We start from the raw sequence: 20,280 nt of genomic DNA on the forward strand, positions 1-20,280 counted from the left end.
GTGCTCTCTGGATGCCCATCAGCTCTCACCATGCAGGTTCACACTGTTTCCCCGCCTTCCATGGGGCTTCCTGGGAGGTTTTCTCTCCAATTCTCTGCTGAGAGTGTACCTCCTACCCTATTCTCCTCAGGGTTTCTCCCTAGCCCTGTGAAGCACACCGTTCACTAATCCACCATTTTCCCCCACAATACAACCTTTTTTCATGGACATTCATCTTTGCATTTTTGTTTGACTTTGACACAGGTGACTGATTTTGTTTTTCTGAGCCCCCCCCACCACCACCACCACCATCCCAAGTTCCAGACTGATGTGGAGTTTTCTTATCCTTTCTCTGAGCTGGTGGGCAGAATTTCTGTAGTCTATAAGCTCAGAAAACACATGAAGATAATTCTTTATGCAGAGATCAGCTGAAGCCTTTCTACTTCAAATATGCCTGTGGCCATATCTCTTGTCCTTTAGCAGACACTAAAATCCAGCACTGGCCCACAGAGCCCCATTCCGATTTGAAAGTCCCTTGGGAATGCATGATATCAGCTCCTTATTCTGGCTTTGCTACCTTCCTTCTTTTCTTCTTCTAAACATCAGTTGTACTGATACATAATCCTCAAATTTTGCATTTCATTTATTAGAATATATAATTCAATGGTATTTAAGTACAATCACAGAGTTGTGCAACCATTATCTCAGACAATTTTAGAACATTTTTCTTACCCTGTAGCAGTCATTCTCCATTTTCTAAGACCCAGGCAACCACCAAGCTACTTTCTATTTTTATGGATTTTCCCTATTCTCAATAGCTCACCTAAACAGAATTATACAATATGTAATCTTTTTTCTATGGCTTTTTTCACTCAGCATCATAATTTCTAGGTTCATCCACATTGCAATATATATCAGTACCTCATTTCTTTTTACTGTTGAATAATATTCTACTATACGGATAAACCACATTATATTTATCTATTCAGCAGGTGATGGACTTTTGTGTTGCTTCCTTGCTTTAGTTGTTATGAATAGTATTTTCATGAATATTCATGTTCAAATTTTTTAAGGACATATTTTCAATTCTCAGAAATGGAATTGATAGATCCCATGAAATCCTATTTTAACTTTATTTCAGATAGTCTCTGCTTTTCAAGTTTGAATAAGAATAAACATCTATTTATTTATTATATTATATTATATTCAGAATTTCTAGGTTGGTTGGGAGTTGACAGGAGATAATATCTACCATAGTTTATTTGTCCATATTTTCTACTATTTTTCTATAGCTTTTAGCTTTATAGATTTTTGAAAATATTTCTGTTTGAGGAGAAATCCATTAAGTTTTCTACTCCAAATAGTAGGAAAAAATGTAGAATCACTTTTTTCCCCCACTATTGTTTTTAGTATATAACCAAGGGAAATAATGACAAATCACCTGGTAGAAACTTATTCCTTAAATCTTTCTAATATTTATTTAAAATGTACATACAGTCTCCAGGTAGGCTGGCAACTGTATTAGTAACAAATTAAACTTTGCCAGCTTTCAATATTCTCAGATCATTTAGATTTCTTTTTATTTGTTCTCCAAAATTTGATTACTCATTTATTTGTTAGATAAATACTCATTACTTGATTTTTTTTAATAAGGGAAATTGAAAGTTGATTTAACTTCCACAGTATATCTTACAATCTGTCAAATGTGTTGGGCCTGATTATTTTGTTTTAATATGAATGGCTTTAAAAATTTCATGGAAAGTATATAGTATAAAAAAAAATTCATGGATTTCAAAAATGTCTATACCAAAACAAACTTTTAATTTAATTTCTCCATAAATTGTTGAATATTTAATTTTTTTCTTAGGCTCCACAGCTCTTAACATTGCTTAGCATTGTCTATTCATTTCTATGATCTCATATCTACAGCCAAGTCCTGCCTAAGAAGAAATATTGACTAGATAATGAAGCTATCTCTCTGTTTATAGTTTCTTCAGTTCTTAAGTCTGACAAATAAGGAATTGAGGCTTTTTTTTTTTTTTTAATTTTCATTTGGATGTCTAATACTCTTCTATTTAAAGGAATAAGGAAATCAATTTTGTTGGTTTTCATAACTACAAGTTATTCAAAGAATTATGCTAAATACTTGTAGGGAAGATCATCTTAGCATCTTAGCTAGACGGAATTCAAGCTTTAACTCAAGAAGATTAAACTATAGGAAAATTGTCTATTTCATTGAAAAGTTAACGAAGGCAATTTTTAGATTCTCCTAAACTGAAAACACATTCTTTTAAAATTCTTTTTTAAGGAATGAATGGACAACAAGCACAACTACCATAAAAATAACTATTAGATTATATGAATACACTCTAAAAGAAACCTCTGGGACTGATGGGGATTGTCCTTCTTTTTTTCTTATTAACAATCTTTTTGTTCAAATTAGTTTCATATGAATGTGATTCTATAAAAAATTCTGTAAGCTAGTGTTATATGAACTATCAGTCTAAGAGTAGAAAATGTTAGTTTTGTTGAACTTTGACAAGGTAGCAGTACTACTAAGTATGGGAAGTTCCAATGCAAATTCAGGCAGTGAGAAGTATAATGCTTAGGAGCTCAACGCAGAAGACAGGTGACCCAGCCTTCCAGCAGTCCCAAGTACACTAGTCACTCCTGTGTGGCTTGAGCAAGCACGCGACTCAGTTTCCCCATCTACAAAATGCCTGTTAAAACTGTTATGCCTTAACAAGATAATATATACTATACTACATAAGTTTGAATAACTGAGAGCAACATTGAAACAGAAGTATAGTAAAGTAGATCAATACATTATGCAGATCTGTGAATATAAACTATAAATACAATTAGAATTCAGTAAAAAAGGAAAACACGATTACCTGGAAAGGCAGGCTTTAGTAACTGCACCATGAAGATTTTCATTAGGATACTGTGACAGCCGCCGAGCAATCCGCAACAGCTGTCTTGTGGAAAGAGACGCTGCCAATGATTGTGCCTATGACCAGACAAAGACATCCTGTTAGAGTCTTGTTTCAACTTGCTAAAAGTCCCTCTAGCTGGGCTTCCTGGCAGGATCCATTATTCCTGAAGGACAAGGCCAAACTTAAATTAAGTGTGCGCTGCTAATGAATTACAAATAAAAATAAACAGAATCCAATTTCCATTTAAAATGTCCTTGAAGATGAGCTTTCTAAAAACCACATTGAAAGTATTTTTCAATTCAATATTTTAAAAAATATGTATTAGAGAGACAGAAAAGGAACAAGAGACAGACTGAGACAGAGAGTGAACAACACTCATCCACTGCCCCCCCCCCACAAATGCCCACAATGACTTGAGGCCAAAGCAGGTCACAAGGAACTCAGTTCAGGCCTCTTGCATGGGTTGTAGGGATGCAACCACTTCAGCCAGCACCACCACTTCCTGGGTTCTGCACTGGCAGGAGGTGGAGACAAGAGCCAGAAGCAGATATTGAACACATGGACTCTGATGCGGGAGGTTGGCATTTTAACTGTTACCTTAATCAGCTGATTAAATTCTCACCTCTAAAGTAACTTAACTGTGCCAAGTTTTATACACACATGCTGGCTAGGGGTAGGTTCCATGGAGAAAGGATGCTATATAGTGCAGGTTACACCTGACCCACAAATGGCCCTATTGTACTACTGACTACTTTTAATTTATTTCCCTCTGCCTTCCCCAAACCAATCTGCTAATATCTTGAAAATGCTTAGAGTTTTAAGAAAATCTACAGTTTGAAATAGAGAAAGAAAGATGTGGATAGAGGCCAGTGTTGTGGCATAGTGGGTTAAGCTGCTGCCTGCAATGCCGGCATCCCATATGGTTCTGGTTGGAGTCCTGGCTGCTCCATTTCCAATCCAGCTCAATGCTACTGTGCCTAGGAAAGCAGCAGAGGATGGCCCAAGTGTTTAGGTCCTTGCACCCACGTGGGAGATCCAGAAGAAGCTCCTGGCTTCTGCTTGGCCCAGCCCTAGCCATTGCAGCCACTTGGGGAGTAAACCAGCAGACGAAGACCCCTCTCTCTCTTGATCTCCCTCTCTCTCTAACTCTGCCTTTCAAATAAATAAAGTAAATCTTTAAAAGAAAAAATGAAAAATGTGGACAACTTAGATTGCTGACTACAGAGCTGTTCACCAGCTCATCACCTGAGTAGAAGCATGTTATTTGGAACCCTTCCTCTACTGACAGAGTAATTTCACTTTGTTTCCTTAACACTTCCCCAAATTCCACTAACAGAGATGCTACTTTACAACTCAAGGTATAGTACACACTTAATAATTATTTGTTGGGGATATTGAAGTCCTACAATAAAGTCTGACAACAAGGTTGGAGAGAAAGAATGCAACAGATGTGTGCACCAGTATTGCTGCAAACACAAGTTTTGTAAAATTTTGTTTTATACCATTGTCAAACCAATGGTTGAGAAAGATGTAATACTACGTTTTAATGATCTCTGATTATTTTAAAACTTACTGTGTATGAGTGAAATGGTACTTTTTCCATTCAATTATTATTTATAGCTGTTGCCTATATTCCCACTAAATTAGGGTCTTTTTGCTTTTTACTTGTTAAACTTCTTATCTGGTGATGCATTAAGTCTTTTTACTATAATATATATTTAAAATATGTTATTTCAAAAACTAAAAAGAGAAAGTGAGAGGGAAGGAGGGAAATTCATTATACTCTTTGAATTTTATCTATAAACTATACTGAATCTGTTAAAAATCAATCAAAATTTAAAATTAAAAAAGATTCTGCTAATATGACTAAAAGTATCAGAAATTAAATAAGACTCAGAAATTTCCATAATGCCTAAGGCCACGAAAAATCCCTATTTTTTTATTTTTTATTTTTTTTATTTTTTATTTATTTATTTTTTATTTTTATTTTTTGACAGGCAGAGTGGACAGTGAGAGAGAGAGAGACAGAGAGAAAGGTCTTCCTTTCTCGTTGGTTCACCCTCCAATGGCCGCCGCGGCCAGCGCACTGCGGCTGGCGCACCGCGCTGATCCGATGGCAGGAGCCAGGAGCCAGGTGCTTTTCCTGGTCTCCCATGGGGTGCAGGGCCCAAGCACCTGGGCCATCCTCCACTGCACTCCCTGGCCACAGCAGAGGGCTGGCCTGGAAGAGGGGCAACCGGGACAGAATCCGGCGCCCCAACCGGGACTAGAACCCGGTGTGCCGGCGCCGCTAGGCGGAGGATTAGCCTAGTGAGCCGCGGCGCCGGCCGAAAAATCCCTATTTTAATCATGGAAAATGTTTGACAAATCACCCCAGTAGAACATACTCATGTCCAGAGTCTTATTCAAACAAGGTAACTTGGTGGGAATCACATTCTAGTCTCATTCTAAGCCTGACACTGAACTCTGGCTTCCCATTTCACTCCAGCAACTAAGGCTTTCTCATAAAGAACACCAGTTCTCTCAACTGATAGCACCAAATGTTTTGTAACAATGTCTAATATCCAAAAAATCATAACTATACTTAATGTTCAGCCAGTGGTGACCCTTTCTCTCATGTTCTCTCTCTTTTTTTAAAGATTTATTTTATCTATTTGAAAGAGCTACAGAGAAAGGTAGAGACACAAAGAGAGTTCTTCCATCCGCTGGTTCACTCCCCAGATGGCTGCAACGGCTGGAGCTGTGCCGATCTGAAGCCAGGAGCCAGGAGCTTCTTCTGAGTCTTCCACACAGGTCCAAGGTCCCAAGGACTTGGGCCATCTTCTTCTGCTTTCCCAGGCCATAGCAGAGAGCTGGACTGGAAGAGGAGTAGCCGGGACTCAAACCAGCACCCATATGGGATGCTGGCGCTTCAGGCCAGAGCTTTAACCCACTGCGCCACAGTGTCGGCCCACTCTTTTAAAAATTGAGAGTATACTTTAATTTAAAAATTCCTAATGGATTTAATGTCTATAATATCAAATTTCTAACTGCAATTTTATCTTGCCAGGCACATTCCTTTGCTTACCATGGTTATACAATGTAAGAGAGCTAGCACTTCAGCTTAAAAATTTCAAAAGTTCTGGGGAAAGCATGTAGTGTAGCATGTAAACCTGCTGCCTTTGGCACTGGCATCCTATATGGGCGTGAGTTCGAGTGCTGGCTGTTCCACTTCCTATCCAGCTCCCTGCTAATGTGCCTCTGAAAGCAGTAGATGGCCCAAGTGCTGGGGCCCCTGCAACCATGTGGGAGACTCAGAAGAAGCTCCTGGCTCCTGGCTTTGGATTGGCGCAGTTCTGGTTGTTGTGGCCAAATCTAGAGAATATAGCTTATTACATACCTAGGCTGTATGGTATTTAAGTTCCCAGGACAGTGATGAACAAAATAACACAAGATTAAACTTAGCACAAGAGACAATTATGCAATCAAGAGATGTCATAAGTAACCAATGTATGAGGCTGCTGCTGGTAAAACATGGCATATAGTTTTATAATAAAGTTTTTTTTTAGTAAATAGACATACATTTTAAAATAATAAGTATACTAAATACATAAATCAGTAGCGTAGTTGTTTTTTACTATCTTGTATTAGGTACGGTACATAATTGTATGCATCATGACAGTGCAGGTTTGCTGACACCTGCATCAGAATCACATAACCAAAGCATTGTACTAAGACTTTGTGACAGCTACGTCATCAGTACACAATAGGGATTTGTCAGCTCCTTTATAATATCATTGGGTAGGGATTTCAAGATGGCTAAATAGAGATGCTCAGCATTTACCTCTTCTTCCACAGAGAGGAACCTAACCAACATTTAAGCCATAAGTGTATGATTTTATAATTTGTGACAACAGTCATGGGAAACTAATAGAGGGTCACTTGATGAAGACAGCAGTAAAGAGGAAATAATGTTACTTCAGGAGAAAGATTATGAAATCTGATACTAGGACAACTACTGCCTATAGACAAGAGAACAGATGAGACATCAAGATGCTAAACTGACAGAATCTGCTTTCAGATTAAGTGAAGACAGCAGGAAAGCAAGAAATTAACAGAGATGCCAAGGTTTCCTAACTTAGGCAATATGGTAGATAGATTTTTAACAAAGTCAGGAAATTAAATCAGGAACAGAAATAGACTTAAGGGACAAAGACATTTTTGTTGTATAAGATCTGTTGAATTCATAATGATCTCAAAGCATCAAGTTGAAAAGTGAAGAAAAGCAAAACTAACATTAAGCAGCTACTAAGGACAGAATTCTTTACCTACATTTTCATGGTTTAGCATTGTGACCTTCTCATGAGGGATCTGGTTCCCATTTTACAATTAACACCAAGAGTTACAGGGTTAGACACTGACAGCCCTGTACCTTTCCACCATGCCATTCTGGAATGGAAATACTGATCAATCAGAAAAGAGAAGTCAGAAGCTGAAGATAACAAAGCAGGCCATTAACTTATTAAGTGGTCCTTGAAGCCATAGAAACAGATAACACTGCTCAGCAGATGATCCAGGGGGAACAGGTTCCCATGAACATGGAGTACTGCTCTGGAACGAAAAGTTGTTTTCTGCGACATAAGCCATGAGCAGCTGGAAGAAATGTTAAAAACCACTGAAATCAAAGTAAAACATATGTGTGGCGCAAAGCGTAAGTGATAAAAATAACAGCTTAAAAAATAGACTTGACATCATTGAATTCTAAGAAAATAAAGCATCAGCATATCAACAATAGAGAATGCTATGGGAAAAGCCCAGACATACCGTTGGATCCTGTGTTTCCCTGAGTTTGTGCGTAAATGACAACAACTTGTCCAATGCTTCCTGAGGTGTGTTTGGAACCTATATTATGAGAGAAATGAGGAAAAAGAGAATGAATAAATTGGGACATCTGATCAATTGAGTACTTCACAAATCACATTTGAATTACTTATTTAGAAACTCCCTAATTATTAGTTATATATTTAACACATGGATATAGTTGCTTATTCAACTTTTCAAGAAGTTGCTTTCTCTTTAAAAATCAGGCATTAAAAATAAGCCTCTACTCCATTCACAATTCAATCACTAGGATAAAACTGAGAGGAGTCTCTTACAAACTGGCCTATGGAGGCAGGTGCTTGGCTCCATGGGTAAATCAACCACATCCCACATCTGAGTCCTGAGTTTAAGTCCTACCTCAGCTCTCTATTCCAGCTTCCTGTTTATATGCACCACGGTGGCGGTAGAGAGCAGGGGGAGGGGAAATTGTGGTGGTCAGGGGTTGGGGGACAGCGGATGATGACTCAAGTAGTAGGGTCCTAGACCCCTGTGTGGGAGACCCAGATTGAGTTTCCAGTGTGTGAACATTTGAGGAGTGAACATGTGAATGGGAGTTCATTCTGTCTCTTAAATAGATAAACAAAAGAATTTTTTAATAAAACTGGCAGATAGCATACCCTTAAAAATTTTATTTTCTTAGGGATTTTTTTGTTTTATTTATTTAATTTTTTGGCCTAGTATGATTGTTTTAAGCTCTAATTTGGGCAATTTCCTATTTTATTAAGTGGAAATTTAAATTTTTAAAATTATTAAAATTTTATTTATTTTTTTGACAGCTAGAGTTAGACAGTGAGAGGGAGAGAGACAGAGAGAAAGGTCTTCCTACCATTGGTTCACCCCCCAAATGGCTGCTACAGCCAGAGCTACGCAGATCCAAAGCCAGGAGCCAGGTGCTTTCTCCTGGTCTCCCATGCCGGTGCAGGGGCCTAAGCACTTGGGCCATCCTCCACTGCCCTCTCAGGCCATAGCAGAGAGCTGGACTGGAAGAGGAGCAACTGGGACTAGAACTGGCACCCATATGGGATGCCGGCGCCACAGGCGGAGGATTAACGAAGTGAGCCACAGCACTGGCCCCTCCTATTTTATTTAATCATCAACATATATCTACTCTGTGACATAAGGCACCCTGGGGTAAAAAACACATGCTCAAAGTGTCAGTTTTTCCAAGGACTATTAAAATGCAGCCTGGAGGGCCATGACCAATACATCAGTGATTTCCATGGGCAGTTTGACAAATAACATACATGACCGACTTGAAATAAAAAATCTTTATGTTATTAAATATTTGACTTAATTAAACTATAAGCAATTTTTGTTTAAGCAATAACAAATTGAAAGGTTTGATTTTAAAATCTCAGAAGGAAATATTAAAACAACAATTGGTGTAATGTGACCATTTCAGAGTCCTTTAAGGAACTAGAGGAATTTTTTTTAATTCTAAGTTCGATTCCACATATGCTTTAACTTATTCTTTAAATCAATAATGTGATGTACAATCACCTTCATCTTAAGATGAAGAAGTTCTGACTGAATAATTTGCTCAAGATCTGGAAGCTAATCAGGAGTGGATTGATATTCACAGTCAAGTCATTGAACTCTAAAGCCGATACCATTACCATAACCATGCCCACATAAAATTAACCAGTTCCTTATGTTATCTCAATAGAAATGAGGCATTTGTGTAAAACATTTATTATTAGTGACTAGAACAGTTCCAGAACTTTCTATGAACAGTAAATGTTCTTTAATGATGCTGTCTATCACAGTAGTCAGAAGTCCCCCATGCAGCTATTAAGCACTTGCAATGTGATTGGGACACTGAATTAAAACAACTTTGCTTAATGTGGTGAGTGTTGCTACATTGAACAGTGCAGTTCTAGAATTTCCAAGTGCTAACATAATGCTTGGTTAAGGCAGACATGGAAAGAACGAATTACACACACACACACACACACACACACACACAGGAAGCACTGGATGGTGACTCAGGTAAGTATAGGATACATTACAATCCTGAGATACCAGGACTACTTAGTATTTTCTATCAAATCTAATACCTGATAATATATCTGGCCTCCATTTACAGTAGTAACTTAAAATAGTTACTTTTGACTAAATGTAAAAGGAAAAGGAACTCCAAAAGTGTTTCTCTCTGAGGAAAGAGGAAAGGACCGTGTACATCTGTGGTTTTCATAGTGTGGTACCCAGACCAACAGCATCGTCATCACCTGAGACCTGCTAGAAATGCATATTCTCATGTAACCTTCCCAGATCTACTGACTCAAACACTATAGACACAGAATCATCAAATGGCTTTCCACCAAGGCCTCTGGATGATTCTCCAAAATGTTAAGTTTGAGAATCAGGACCCACACCATTATATGAGGAGATGTGGAAGTAAATGTGGGAGGAAAAGCTAGACATGTCCAACTCTGCTCTAGAATGTTTCAGAGCACCTTGAAAAAGGAAAACAGCTGCTGACACGAGGCTGGAGCAGCCTTTGCTCTTACCATTTCCTTCACCACTTGCATTTCTTCACTTTTGACAAGTGGCTTCATGTAATGGAAAAAGAACATGGTTAACAATTCTGGTCCCAGCCATTGCTGTGTTGCACTTCCAATAACAGGGGGCTCTGCCATGGCAATGATTCTGAAGCTGGGGTGGATAGGGAAAATGGATCTAAAAGGAAAAAAAAAAAATCACAAAACATAACCTTTCACACTAGAAATTAGGTCAGGGTGGCTTACCATTCTGTTAACAACGTCAAAGCTATTATCCAAAGAAAGAGTTTTGAAAAAAATAATTAGGATATTCTAAGAACCTAAGATTAAGACAAACAAAATAATCATCTTCTGCTAATAAATGTTGTACAATATCCACTTATGAAACTCCAGCTGAGAAACAAATCACTGCTTTGATATGTCTTCAAGCCTATAATAATTTTTTTCATAGTCCCTTGAAATAAAATTTCACCCAGTTTGTATTCATTATATAATCCTCTTTATTTATTTAAAAGCCCCTCAAATTTTCTGTCTTGCAAGGAGCCTAACTATGTCAATCATAGAATGGTCAAGAGTACTGGTTTGAGTCCTGGCTCCCCTGACAGAAGGCAGAGCATCCCAGGCAGTGGCTTAATCTACTGTGCCACAATGCTAGCCTTAAAAAAAAAAAAAAAAAAAGAAGAAGAAGAAGAAGAAGAAGCATAAAAAACAGAAACTTAAGCAGAAAAAGCAGTTAAATTTAAGGTTTACATTGGCAAAAATAATACTCAAGTCTTAAAAAGACAAAGAAAACTGAACCTTTATATAATTCATTTGCTTGTCACTTTTACAGCAAATGTTATGATTTTTTAAGTGATTCTTCTAGAAATCTGCTAGGAAATCTGAGGAAGCATGTAAACATGCTAGGACACACAGAGGAATAAGATAAGACTTCTCTAGGCTTTTGAAATGTCTTGAGGTAGTTCTGAAAGGGGGCTAGAACCCTCTTCTCATGATGTAATCATGTGAGTGATTCTGTCAGATTTTGTTTTTCAGTTCTATTAAGAGACCCAACAGAGGATAACATAATTCTTGCTAAGAGAAAGAAAGAATGAAAGTCAAACACTTGTCAAGGTTTCCAGAAACACAGAAATACAGGAATATGACCAGCATTTCCCCTTAACTATCATAACAGAAGCCAAAGGGTTTAGGTAGCTAAAATACCAGCATGTAGGACATGTGTGGATGAGCACTCTGGAGTGTCCAAGTGAGAGAAAGTCCCATCAAAACAACAGGCAGTCCACTGAGTCCCTGATCCCTTTCTCCTGGTTCAGACACAAGAAGAGACCAAGAGAGAGGGAGTTTGACATGGTCGCATTTGATTGAAGCTGTAGAAGTAGTTTCTCATTTATGATAGTGAAGGATACAACATCAAGGAAGTAAGCAAAGCCAAAATCCATCAGACAAGCCAGAGGGGCAAGTCCAGTTTAGTCAGAGGCCACAGCTGGCCTGTAAAATTAGGACCAGAAGAAGAGTCACTAAAAATGACAGCAGGCTGGGTGGTTTGAACTTAAATAAAGAAATGGACATTGCCTGGAACATATACAAGAGTACTTACATAAAAAAGTTAAGTTTATTGTAGTGCAAATCTATTTTGAAATTCACACACAGTTTTTCATAATGTGAATTTTTCATGAACATTTTAATGATCCCTTATATTGTCTGTGACTTGCATTGGCCAAATCTGAAGGCAGCAGTTTTGAGATAAGTAATGTGTTGGGCAGAAAAGTGTACACAAACTGTAAAAACAGCCACCACACCACTGAAAAACAGGATGACAAGGCCCTTTTTGTTTGTTAGGTACTCTCCAAAGACTTCCTTACATACAAATAAGTCATATGGAAAGTCATTTCCTGATCCTCTTGGTTCCCCAAGTTTAGAAGTAAGAGAGCAGATAATCTGCTGTGTACATTAGGGAGATGTGATAAGCCGGTAAGTACCACAAAGGCTGGAAAAGTGATACAGAATTAGAAATTAGGAAACAAGTGCTATTAGAATCTAAAATTAGGATTAGGTTTAATTTTACTAGAATTTAACAACAACAAAACAACGAAGGGAATATATGAGTTAATTTCAGGTAAACAGATATTATTTTATAAAGATTAAAGATATAAAAAAGCAAAAATGCTTTTAAAATGAAAATATCAAGGTTAATATAATATTATCTGTGGTCAAATTGTTTGGAAAGAATAATGTTTCCTCAATAATAAAAAAAAAGAACTATTGATACCTAAAACCACATGGATGATCCTAAAATAAGCTATGTGAAAGAAACTGGGGGGAGGTGGTGGTGGAAGAGAGTACACACTGAGGGTGACAGTGGGTGATCCTACACCAGGCTGGGAGACTGCCTGCCTAGCCCATGCAGAAGGTTAGCCTGACTGCTGGCAGGCGGCAGGAGCCCTAGGCACGTTAACCCCACCCCCACCTTCTGCCACAGGTAAACTGCTTCAGGGTGTGGCCCAGGCCCATCAGGAAAGCTACCATAGCCTATGTGACCTTCAAGCTGATTGGAGAAGTATAGCAGTGACAATATCAGCTCTATCCTATAGAATTAGTGTTGCCCTGAATTAGCTACAGCCCCTCTGGCTGCCCTTTAGAAGGTGCGCTTGGTCATTAATAAAGCAGATATGTTCACCAACACTTGTCTCCAGTGCTTCTTGTGGAAGAGTGCCTAGCCTCACCCATCCCACAATGCTCAGGCCTTGCAGGATAAGCCCACAGTTGACTAATGTGTGGATCTCTCAGGATGCACCTGCTGGCTAGAAAACAGAAGATACGGGGCCAGCGCCAGTGGCTCACTTGGTTAACCCTCCGCCTGCGGTGCCAGCATCCCATATGGGCGCCGGGTCTGGTCCTGGTTGCTCCTCTTCCAGTCCAGCTCTCTGCTGTGGCCCAGGAAGGCAATGGAGGATGGCCCAAGTGCTTGGGCCGCTGCACCCACATTGGAAACCAGGAAGAAGCACCTGGCTCCTGGCTTCGGATCGGCGCAGCACCGGCCATAATGGCCATTTGGGGAGTGAACCAACGGAAGGAAGACCTCTCTGTCTCTCTCTCACTGTCTATAACTCTAACTGTCAAAACAGACAGACAGACAGACAGACAGAAAGAAAGAAAACAGAAGATACTAGAGTAACCAGAAACAGATACCTGGGGTTAGGAGAGGAGGGAGAGAAGGAGCATGAGGGAGAGATTCCAAAGAAGCCTGAGGATACTTTGGGTGTTACAGATATACTCATTATCTCTACTGTGGTGATAGATTCATGGTATACAGCTGGTCCCTTTAAATATTCAGTTTATTATATGTCAACTATATCTCAACAAAATCTACAATAAAACAAAGCAAGACTTTGGCAAACTAAGTCCTTTACAGGAAGTTATTTGGGACATTTTGCTGAATTTTCATATTAAGGAACATGAAAAGAATGATATAGGGGTGGGAATTTGATCTAGTGGTTAAGACACAGGTTGGCATGCCCACATCCCCAACAGAATGCCTGGGTTCCTGTCCCAACTCTCTTTCCAGTTCCAGCTTCCTGCTAACGTACACCCAGGGAGGCAGTGGGGATGGCTCTAGTAGTTGGGCCCCTGGCATCTTTCTGGAAGATGTGGATTGAATTCCTGTGAGAGGAAAACCTGTGAATTTGTGAGAGGAGGTACACTTTCTCCATCAAAAGGAAGAACCCAGCACACTTGAAGGTGCTTCAATAGTTCATGGGAAATAGAATGAAAAATAAGTTCATTTTGATGCAAATTTTTTTGAAATCCATACATGAGAGGTATTCAAAAAGTTCATGGGAAAAGTATGCTTGGATTTCAAACATTTTTGCATCAAAATAAATATCTTCTGCTTCCATTTTTCTACAAACTTTTAAAATTAACTCATATAGTAATAAATAATTGCACCCCTCACAGGTACAAGGTTTAAAACCATTCCTTGACCATGGAAATGTTCAATATTATTTTCAAGATCAAAATTTCCTTAAGCCTTTTTATTTTGGGAATGAAACACAAAGATTTGAATGTAAAAACCTAGATCTATCTTAATTTTGGTAAAAAGTGGCATGGCGTGATTTGCTAGCTGAGATTTTTGAGTGAGCAGGAGACAATGCTTAGATCTTAACTGTCTTCAAATGTGGTGAACATAAAAGAGCCCAGAAAATCTAACTGACCAAGGATTGTGCTCAGAAGTCCAGTTATGGCTCACCACTGACCACTGAAGACTCACTGCAAATTGTTCTCACTGTTCATTAGCAACCAGTAAAAATAGAATATTCAATTAAAATGTAAAAATATTAGAGCATATCTAAGAGCAACTAATCTTTATTGCTTTCATTAGATAACCAGAATTTTTTCTTGGTATAATAAATTGTTAATAACTCACAGAAACTGTCACCCTCTCATCTATGCTTTGGACAACAGCAGGAAGGAACACATTTAGCAGCCTATAGTATTTGTACTCTTTTCTGCAAAATAAGTTTTTCTCATCAAAGGAAGCATTTCTATTTTGGTACTTACTTCCTCCTACAAATGCAAGTATGATATCTGGGGTGTGTGGTCATTATGCTTTTTCTAACCACCACGTCCATGGTACCCCTAATGTCTTGCAACAAGAGAAGGAAGGTCTCTAATTTTTCTTAAGCTATTTCCTTGGGCATATTAGCCATATGATTACCTACAAAGAATGTGACAGCCTTCAGTACATTCTGAATTAAACAACTTATATGATTTTGGTGAGGACCTAGTATAAGATGAAGGTTGGCAAAGGGGTCAAATGTAATTGTTGAAATGAGTGTCACGTTACAGTTTAAAGGGTTATTGGCCCATTGTTAGCAGCCGTTAATTATGAGATCCTATGCTTGTCAGACTTGTCTTTAAAAGGTATCAAAGAATTCCTAATTGACGGTTCCTAAAAGGAAATTCTGCTACTCAGTAAATTACCTAAAACTGGATGAATAAAATTACCTTTATCTGAGTACCCCAAGTGAATAGTCTCACATTCAAAAACATTTACTAGGTAGTCTACAATGTGCCAAAATACAAAAACAAGACACAAAGTCTTGACAACAAAAGTGCCAAGTTCCAGTTATTTCCTGAGGCTCAGCTTCCTTTGAAGGTGTGAGAGAGTAGTGTACTGCATAGCAACATTTCAGTCAACTACAAACTTCCTATACAATGGTGCTCCCAAAAGACTGCACTGCCAGATGCTATAGCTGTCTCAGCTTGTGTCAGTATTTGCTATGATGTCCATACAACAAGGCTATCATCTATAATCCATTTTTCAGAACAGACCCCTGTTGTGAAACAATGCATGACAGTACTGATGAATTTTCTCTTTCAACAATTTGAATTTTTTCATTATTATTAACAAAAAATCCTGCTAGTCACAAATATGAAAATGGTTTCTCTCTGACAGTAGAACCTCAAGTCTAAATTTACCAAACTGGATTTAAAGTCTGACAGTTTAAGTCTTCCTTGGCCTTGGAAAGGGCTAGAGGAATGTTTGAGAAGGCTTCATCACAGAGGAAGCGACTCTTGAAGGAATAGAAGTTCGCTAGGCTTATTCTGAGACATGAAAGATGATGCTGGCAAGTATGCATAGATATTACCAAACACTGCAGGCAATGGAAGCCAAAGAAGGATTTAAATAGTGATGTGATCAAATTTATGGATTAAACTTCTAGCCTACTTGTATGGAAAACTGGTTCCATTCACTAAGTTTAGGAGTTCAAAAAGAATAGTAGTCTATAGAAATTAACTCAGAATCCCCTGGGACACCTAACAGATGACATCTCGTAGTCACATGGCACTTAGGACAGAAAACTAAATTGAAAAGAGCCTCTAATTAATACTCAGCCTATCAATTACAGGTGAAGACACAGGGAGACTGAAGCTGCCTAAGGAGAAGAAAAGGCTAAGGAGAAAACACTGGGAGCTACCAACCTGAACAATATTCTGAAGCCTCTCCCCACCTCTCAAGGCAGATACTAGTCACTTCCTCTTCTATACTCCCCACGAATTTTGTATAGAACTCTAACTGACATTCAAAACTGCACTGTAGTTATTTATTTGCACATGTATCACAGAAGACAGTGACTATGTCATCTCGGGCTTGGAACTCAATAAACATTTAACCTGAAGAAAAGAATGAAGTAATGTTAACCATCAATAACCACCATTTGTACTCTCCAAATCAGTTCTACCCATATATCAGACTATAGGTCTGGGAACTATTCTGAGAGCCCAGAGAGTGACTAATTTCATGCATTACCTTTATGATATCCAAGTTCAACAACATCATCCAATCACTGGAGTTGGAAGAAAAGTTTTAAAGTCAACATTTAGGTGGTATTACTCTATATACTAGAGGAAATTGGTTTTGGAATCCTGATCCCATGGAGGTAGGAGGCTTATTTATTCAAGTAAGATTACGGAAGCTGTTCTTTCTGCTAGGCAGTTCCATCTTATTTTCTACCCCCTGCCAGTACACAACCCTACAAAATCTTTCCCCCTTAAAAAAATCTTTCTCTGTCATTTATCTTTGATCTTTTCTCTATTTTAAAATGTCCCACTATGTAACCAAAGTGTTCATAACAATAAATTAAATAAACCTGAGTTTATGTAAATACAATCATAAAGGTCAACTTGCTGAACTCTAGTTCTGTGATTAAGTATAGAAGTGAAAGATTAGATGATTTGGGTCAAGAGTTTCTTATCTGTAGTTCAAACATGAATGGCAGAAGTGACATATTAGACACAGACTGCGCATAGGATCACTCCATGCTGGATATGGATTATATGACTTACAGGAACAACTCAAGAAATAAATTGATTTCCTCACTCTATACAAATTTCCTGTACTATGTCTATTTAGTTAAGCTGGTAGCCAATAAACACAACCCTTAAGGAAACACTGTAAACAAACATTTTATAGCCCAAAAAGAGAACACATTTATTCCAGAAATACAAAAGATGGTTGCAAAATTAAGACATTTTCCCTTTTCCCAACAATCCAAACCATCAGGATGAAGCAGATTCTGTAACATGACTATGTTTAACAACAAAATAGAGGGGAAAACTGCTTATAATCATAACAGTGTTGATCAGGTCAAAAGGAGGAGACTGAGAAGGAAAGAGAGAATTTGACTTTTAACTGGTGAAAATGTTTCAGAAAAGACAGGAGAATCATTGTCCAAAAACATCTTACCTCTGAAAAGCTAATTAAGGCCCAGTAAATTCACAGAACATGAAGGAGGGAAAAAAAAAAGAAGAAGAAGAAGAAGTTCAGCCTGGGAGGTTCAACAAGGTGAAGAGAGACCAAGAAAACCAGAAAAGTGGACATGGAGAGAGATCTAAGGTGATGTAGGAACTACAAGTATGAAGAACAAGTTCAGATTAGAGGTTGTCAGAACACAGAGGAGATTTAGAAAACAGGGACAGTGTCTGGGATGGAAAAGTGATATATATATCAAATAGAGCCACTTCCTCTTTAGTGTTCCCATAGCATTGTTGTACAGACCACTACTCTAACTGTATTTTAATTATTATTCATACTATCTCTCTTCAAGTGTAGGTAATTGTTAACTTTAAGAAAAACAAGGCCGGGCCGGCGCCGTGGCTCACTAGGCTAATCCTCCACCTTGCGGCGCCGGCACACCGGGTTCTAGTCCCGGTCGGGGCGCCGGATTCTGTCCCGGTTGCCCCTCTTCCAGGCCAGCTCTCTGCTATGGCCAGGGAGTGCAGTGGAGGATGGCCCAGGTGCTTGGGCCCTGCACCCCATGGGAGACCAGGAAAAGCACCTGGATCCTGGCTCCTGCCTTCGGATCAGCGCGGTGCGCCGGCTGCAGCGGCGGCCATTGGAGGGTGAACCAACGGCAAAGGAAGACCTTACTCTGTCTGTCTCTCTCACTATCCACTCTGCCTGTCAAAAAAATAAAAAATAAAAAAAATAAAAAATAAAAAAAAAAAGAAAAACAAGGCCGGCGCCGTGGCTCACTAGGCTAATCCTCCGCCTTGCGGCGCCGGCACACCGGATTCTAGACCTGGTCGGGGCGCCGGATTCTGTCCCGGTTGCCCCTCTTCCAGGCCAGCTCTCTGCTTTGGCCTGGGAGTGCAGTGGAGGATGGCTCAAGTACTTGGGCCCTGCACCCCATGGGAGACCAGGAGAAGTACCTGGCTCCTGCCATCGGATCAGCGCGGTGCGCCGGCTGTGCCGGCCATTGGGAGGTGAACCAACAGCAAAGGAAGACCTTTCTCTCTGTCTCTCTCTCTCACTGTCCACTCTGCCTGTCAAAAAAAAAGAAAAACAAGATATACGGCAGATTAAATGGCATGGCTATGTATATAGTCTTCGTGCTAACATAACAATGAAAACACTGGATAAAGTTCTGAGCAAAATTATTATGTAACTCTTTAAGAAGAATGCAAGATGGAAGTATGTGTGTGTGGTAAGAAGAGAGGAGGTGAAACAGCTAAGCCTTAATTTTTCATGTAAGAAATCAATAGAAAATTCTTAAAGTTGAAAAATAAATCAATAAATAGTAATGACAGCATGTTCTTTAGTGATGTACAGGTAAACAGTAAAAGGAACAGTTGAGAATGTCTCACCTCTTTGGGATGAGAAGTAGGGAAGGCGAGACTGTCATGGAACCAGTAACAGGGAAAGGGTATATTTTCATAAAATGCTATGAGTAAGAAACAACAAAATCCAGTCATTTGCAACAAAATGGAGGAATCTGGAACACATCATGCTGAGTGAAGTAAGCCAGTCCCAAAGGGACAAATACCATATGTTCTCCCTGATCGGTGACAACTGACTGAACACCAAAAAGGAAACCTCCTGAAGTGAAATGGACACTATGAGAAACGGTGACTTGATCAGCATAGCCCTGACTGTTAATGAACTTAATACATTATCCCTCTTAGTATTTTTTTTTGTCTGTTCTACTTAATATGACTGGTTTAATTCTGTAATTATCACACAGTTAATCTTAAGTGTTGAAATTTAACTGAAATGTGATCCCTGTTAAACATAAGAGTGGGAATAAGAGAGGGAAGAGATGTATAATTTGGGACATGCTCAAGCTGACTTGCCCCAAATGGTAGAGTTAGAAACATAACAGGGGATTCCAATTCAATCCCATCAAGGTGGCATGTACCAATGCCATCTCACTATTCCAAGTGAACAATTTCAGTTCACAATTGATAATAATGAAAGGACTAAGAGTCAAAGGGAGCACATAAACAAGTCTAGTACCTGCTAACACTAACCGATAGAATAAATAAAGGGGAGAGTGATCCAACATGGGAAGCGAGATACTCAGCAGACTCATAGAATGGCAGATGTCCTAAATAGCACTCTGGCCTCATAATCAGCCCTAAAGGCATTCAGATCTGGCTGAAAAGCCCATGAGAGTATTTCAGGCATGGAAAGCCAAGACACTCCGGCAAAAAGATCTCTGTGAGTGAGATCCCAGTGGAAAGAACAGGTCTTCAAAGAAGGAGGTACCTTTCTCTGAAGGGAGGAGAGAACCTCCACTTTGACTATGACCTTGTCTAAACAAGATAAGAATCGGAGAACTCAGAGGGCTTCCATAGCCTTGGAAACTCATGACTGGAGCATAGGGAGATTACTGATGCCATAGACAGGAGTGTCAATTGGTAAAGTCAACAACAGGAGTCCCTGTGTACTTACTCCTCATGTAGGATCTCTGTCCTTAATGTGCTGTACATTGAGATTTAATGCTATAATGAGTACTCAAACAATATATTTCACTTTGTGTTTCTATGGGGGTGCAAACTGTTGAAATCTTTACTTAATGCATACTAAACTGATCTTCTGTAAAAAAAAAAAAAAAAGAAATTATCAACTCCCAACTTGACTCTCACTGGGATTAAACATGACAATAGGTCTGATCTGATTTTATCATCATTTAAAAAAATCATCTATTATTTTTCACTTTATG

General features: G+C 38.9%; 1 protein-coding gene across 2 annotated transcripts in view; it reads right to left on the reverse strand.

Annotated features, from left to right (window-relative positions):
* The window catches only part of VWA8 (von Willebrand factor A domain containing 8), a 407,445-nt gene that overhangs the window by 230,544 nt on the left and 156,621 nt on the right, over positions 1–20,280 (reverse strand). For both annotated transcript variants that reach the window (XM_008260014.5, XM_051850641.3), the window contains 3 exons: positions 10,286–10,454; positions 7,719–7,796; positions 2,874–2,989 (listed from right to left, as the gene is read on the reverse strand). In XM_008260014.5, the coding sequence (XP_008258236.3) occupies positions 2,874–2,989; positions 7,719–7,796; positions 10,286–10,454 (363 nt within the window). The remainder of the gene's footprint in view (positions 1–2,873; positions 2,990–7,718; positions 7,797–10,285; positions 10,455–20,280) is intronic.

Source organism: Oryctolagus cuniculus, chromosome 9, assembly GCF_051225735.1.
Source record: "Oryctolagus cuniculus isolate XC-2025 breed Fujian yellow rabbit chromosome 9, ASM5122573v1, whole genome shotgun sequence".
Taxonomy (NCBI): domain Eukaryota; kingdom Metazoa; phylum Chordata; class Mammalia; order Lagomorpha; family Leporidae; genus Oryctolagus; species Oryctolagus cuniculus.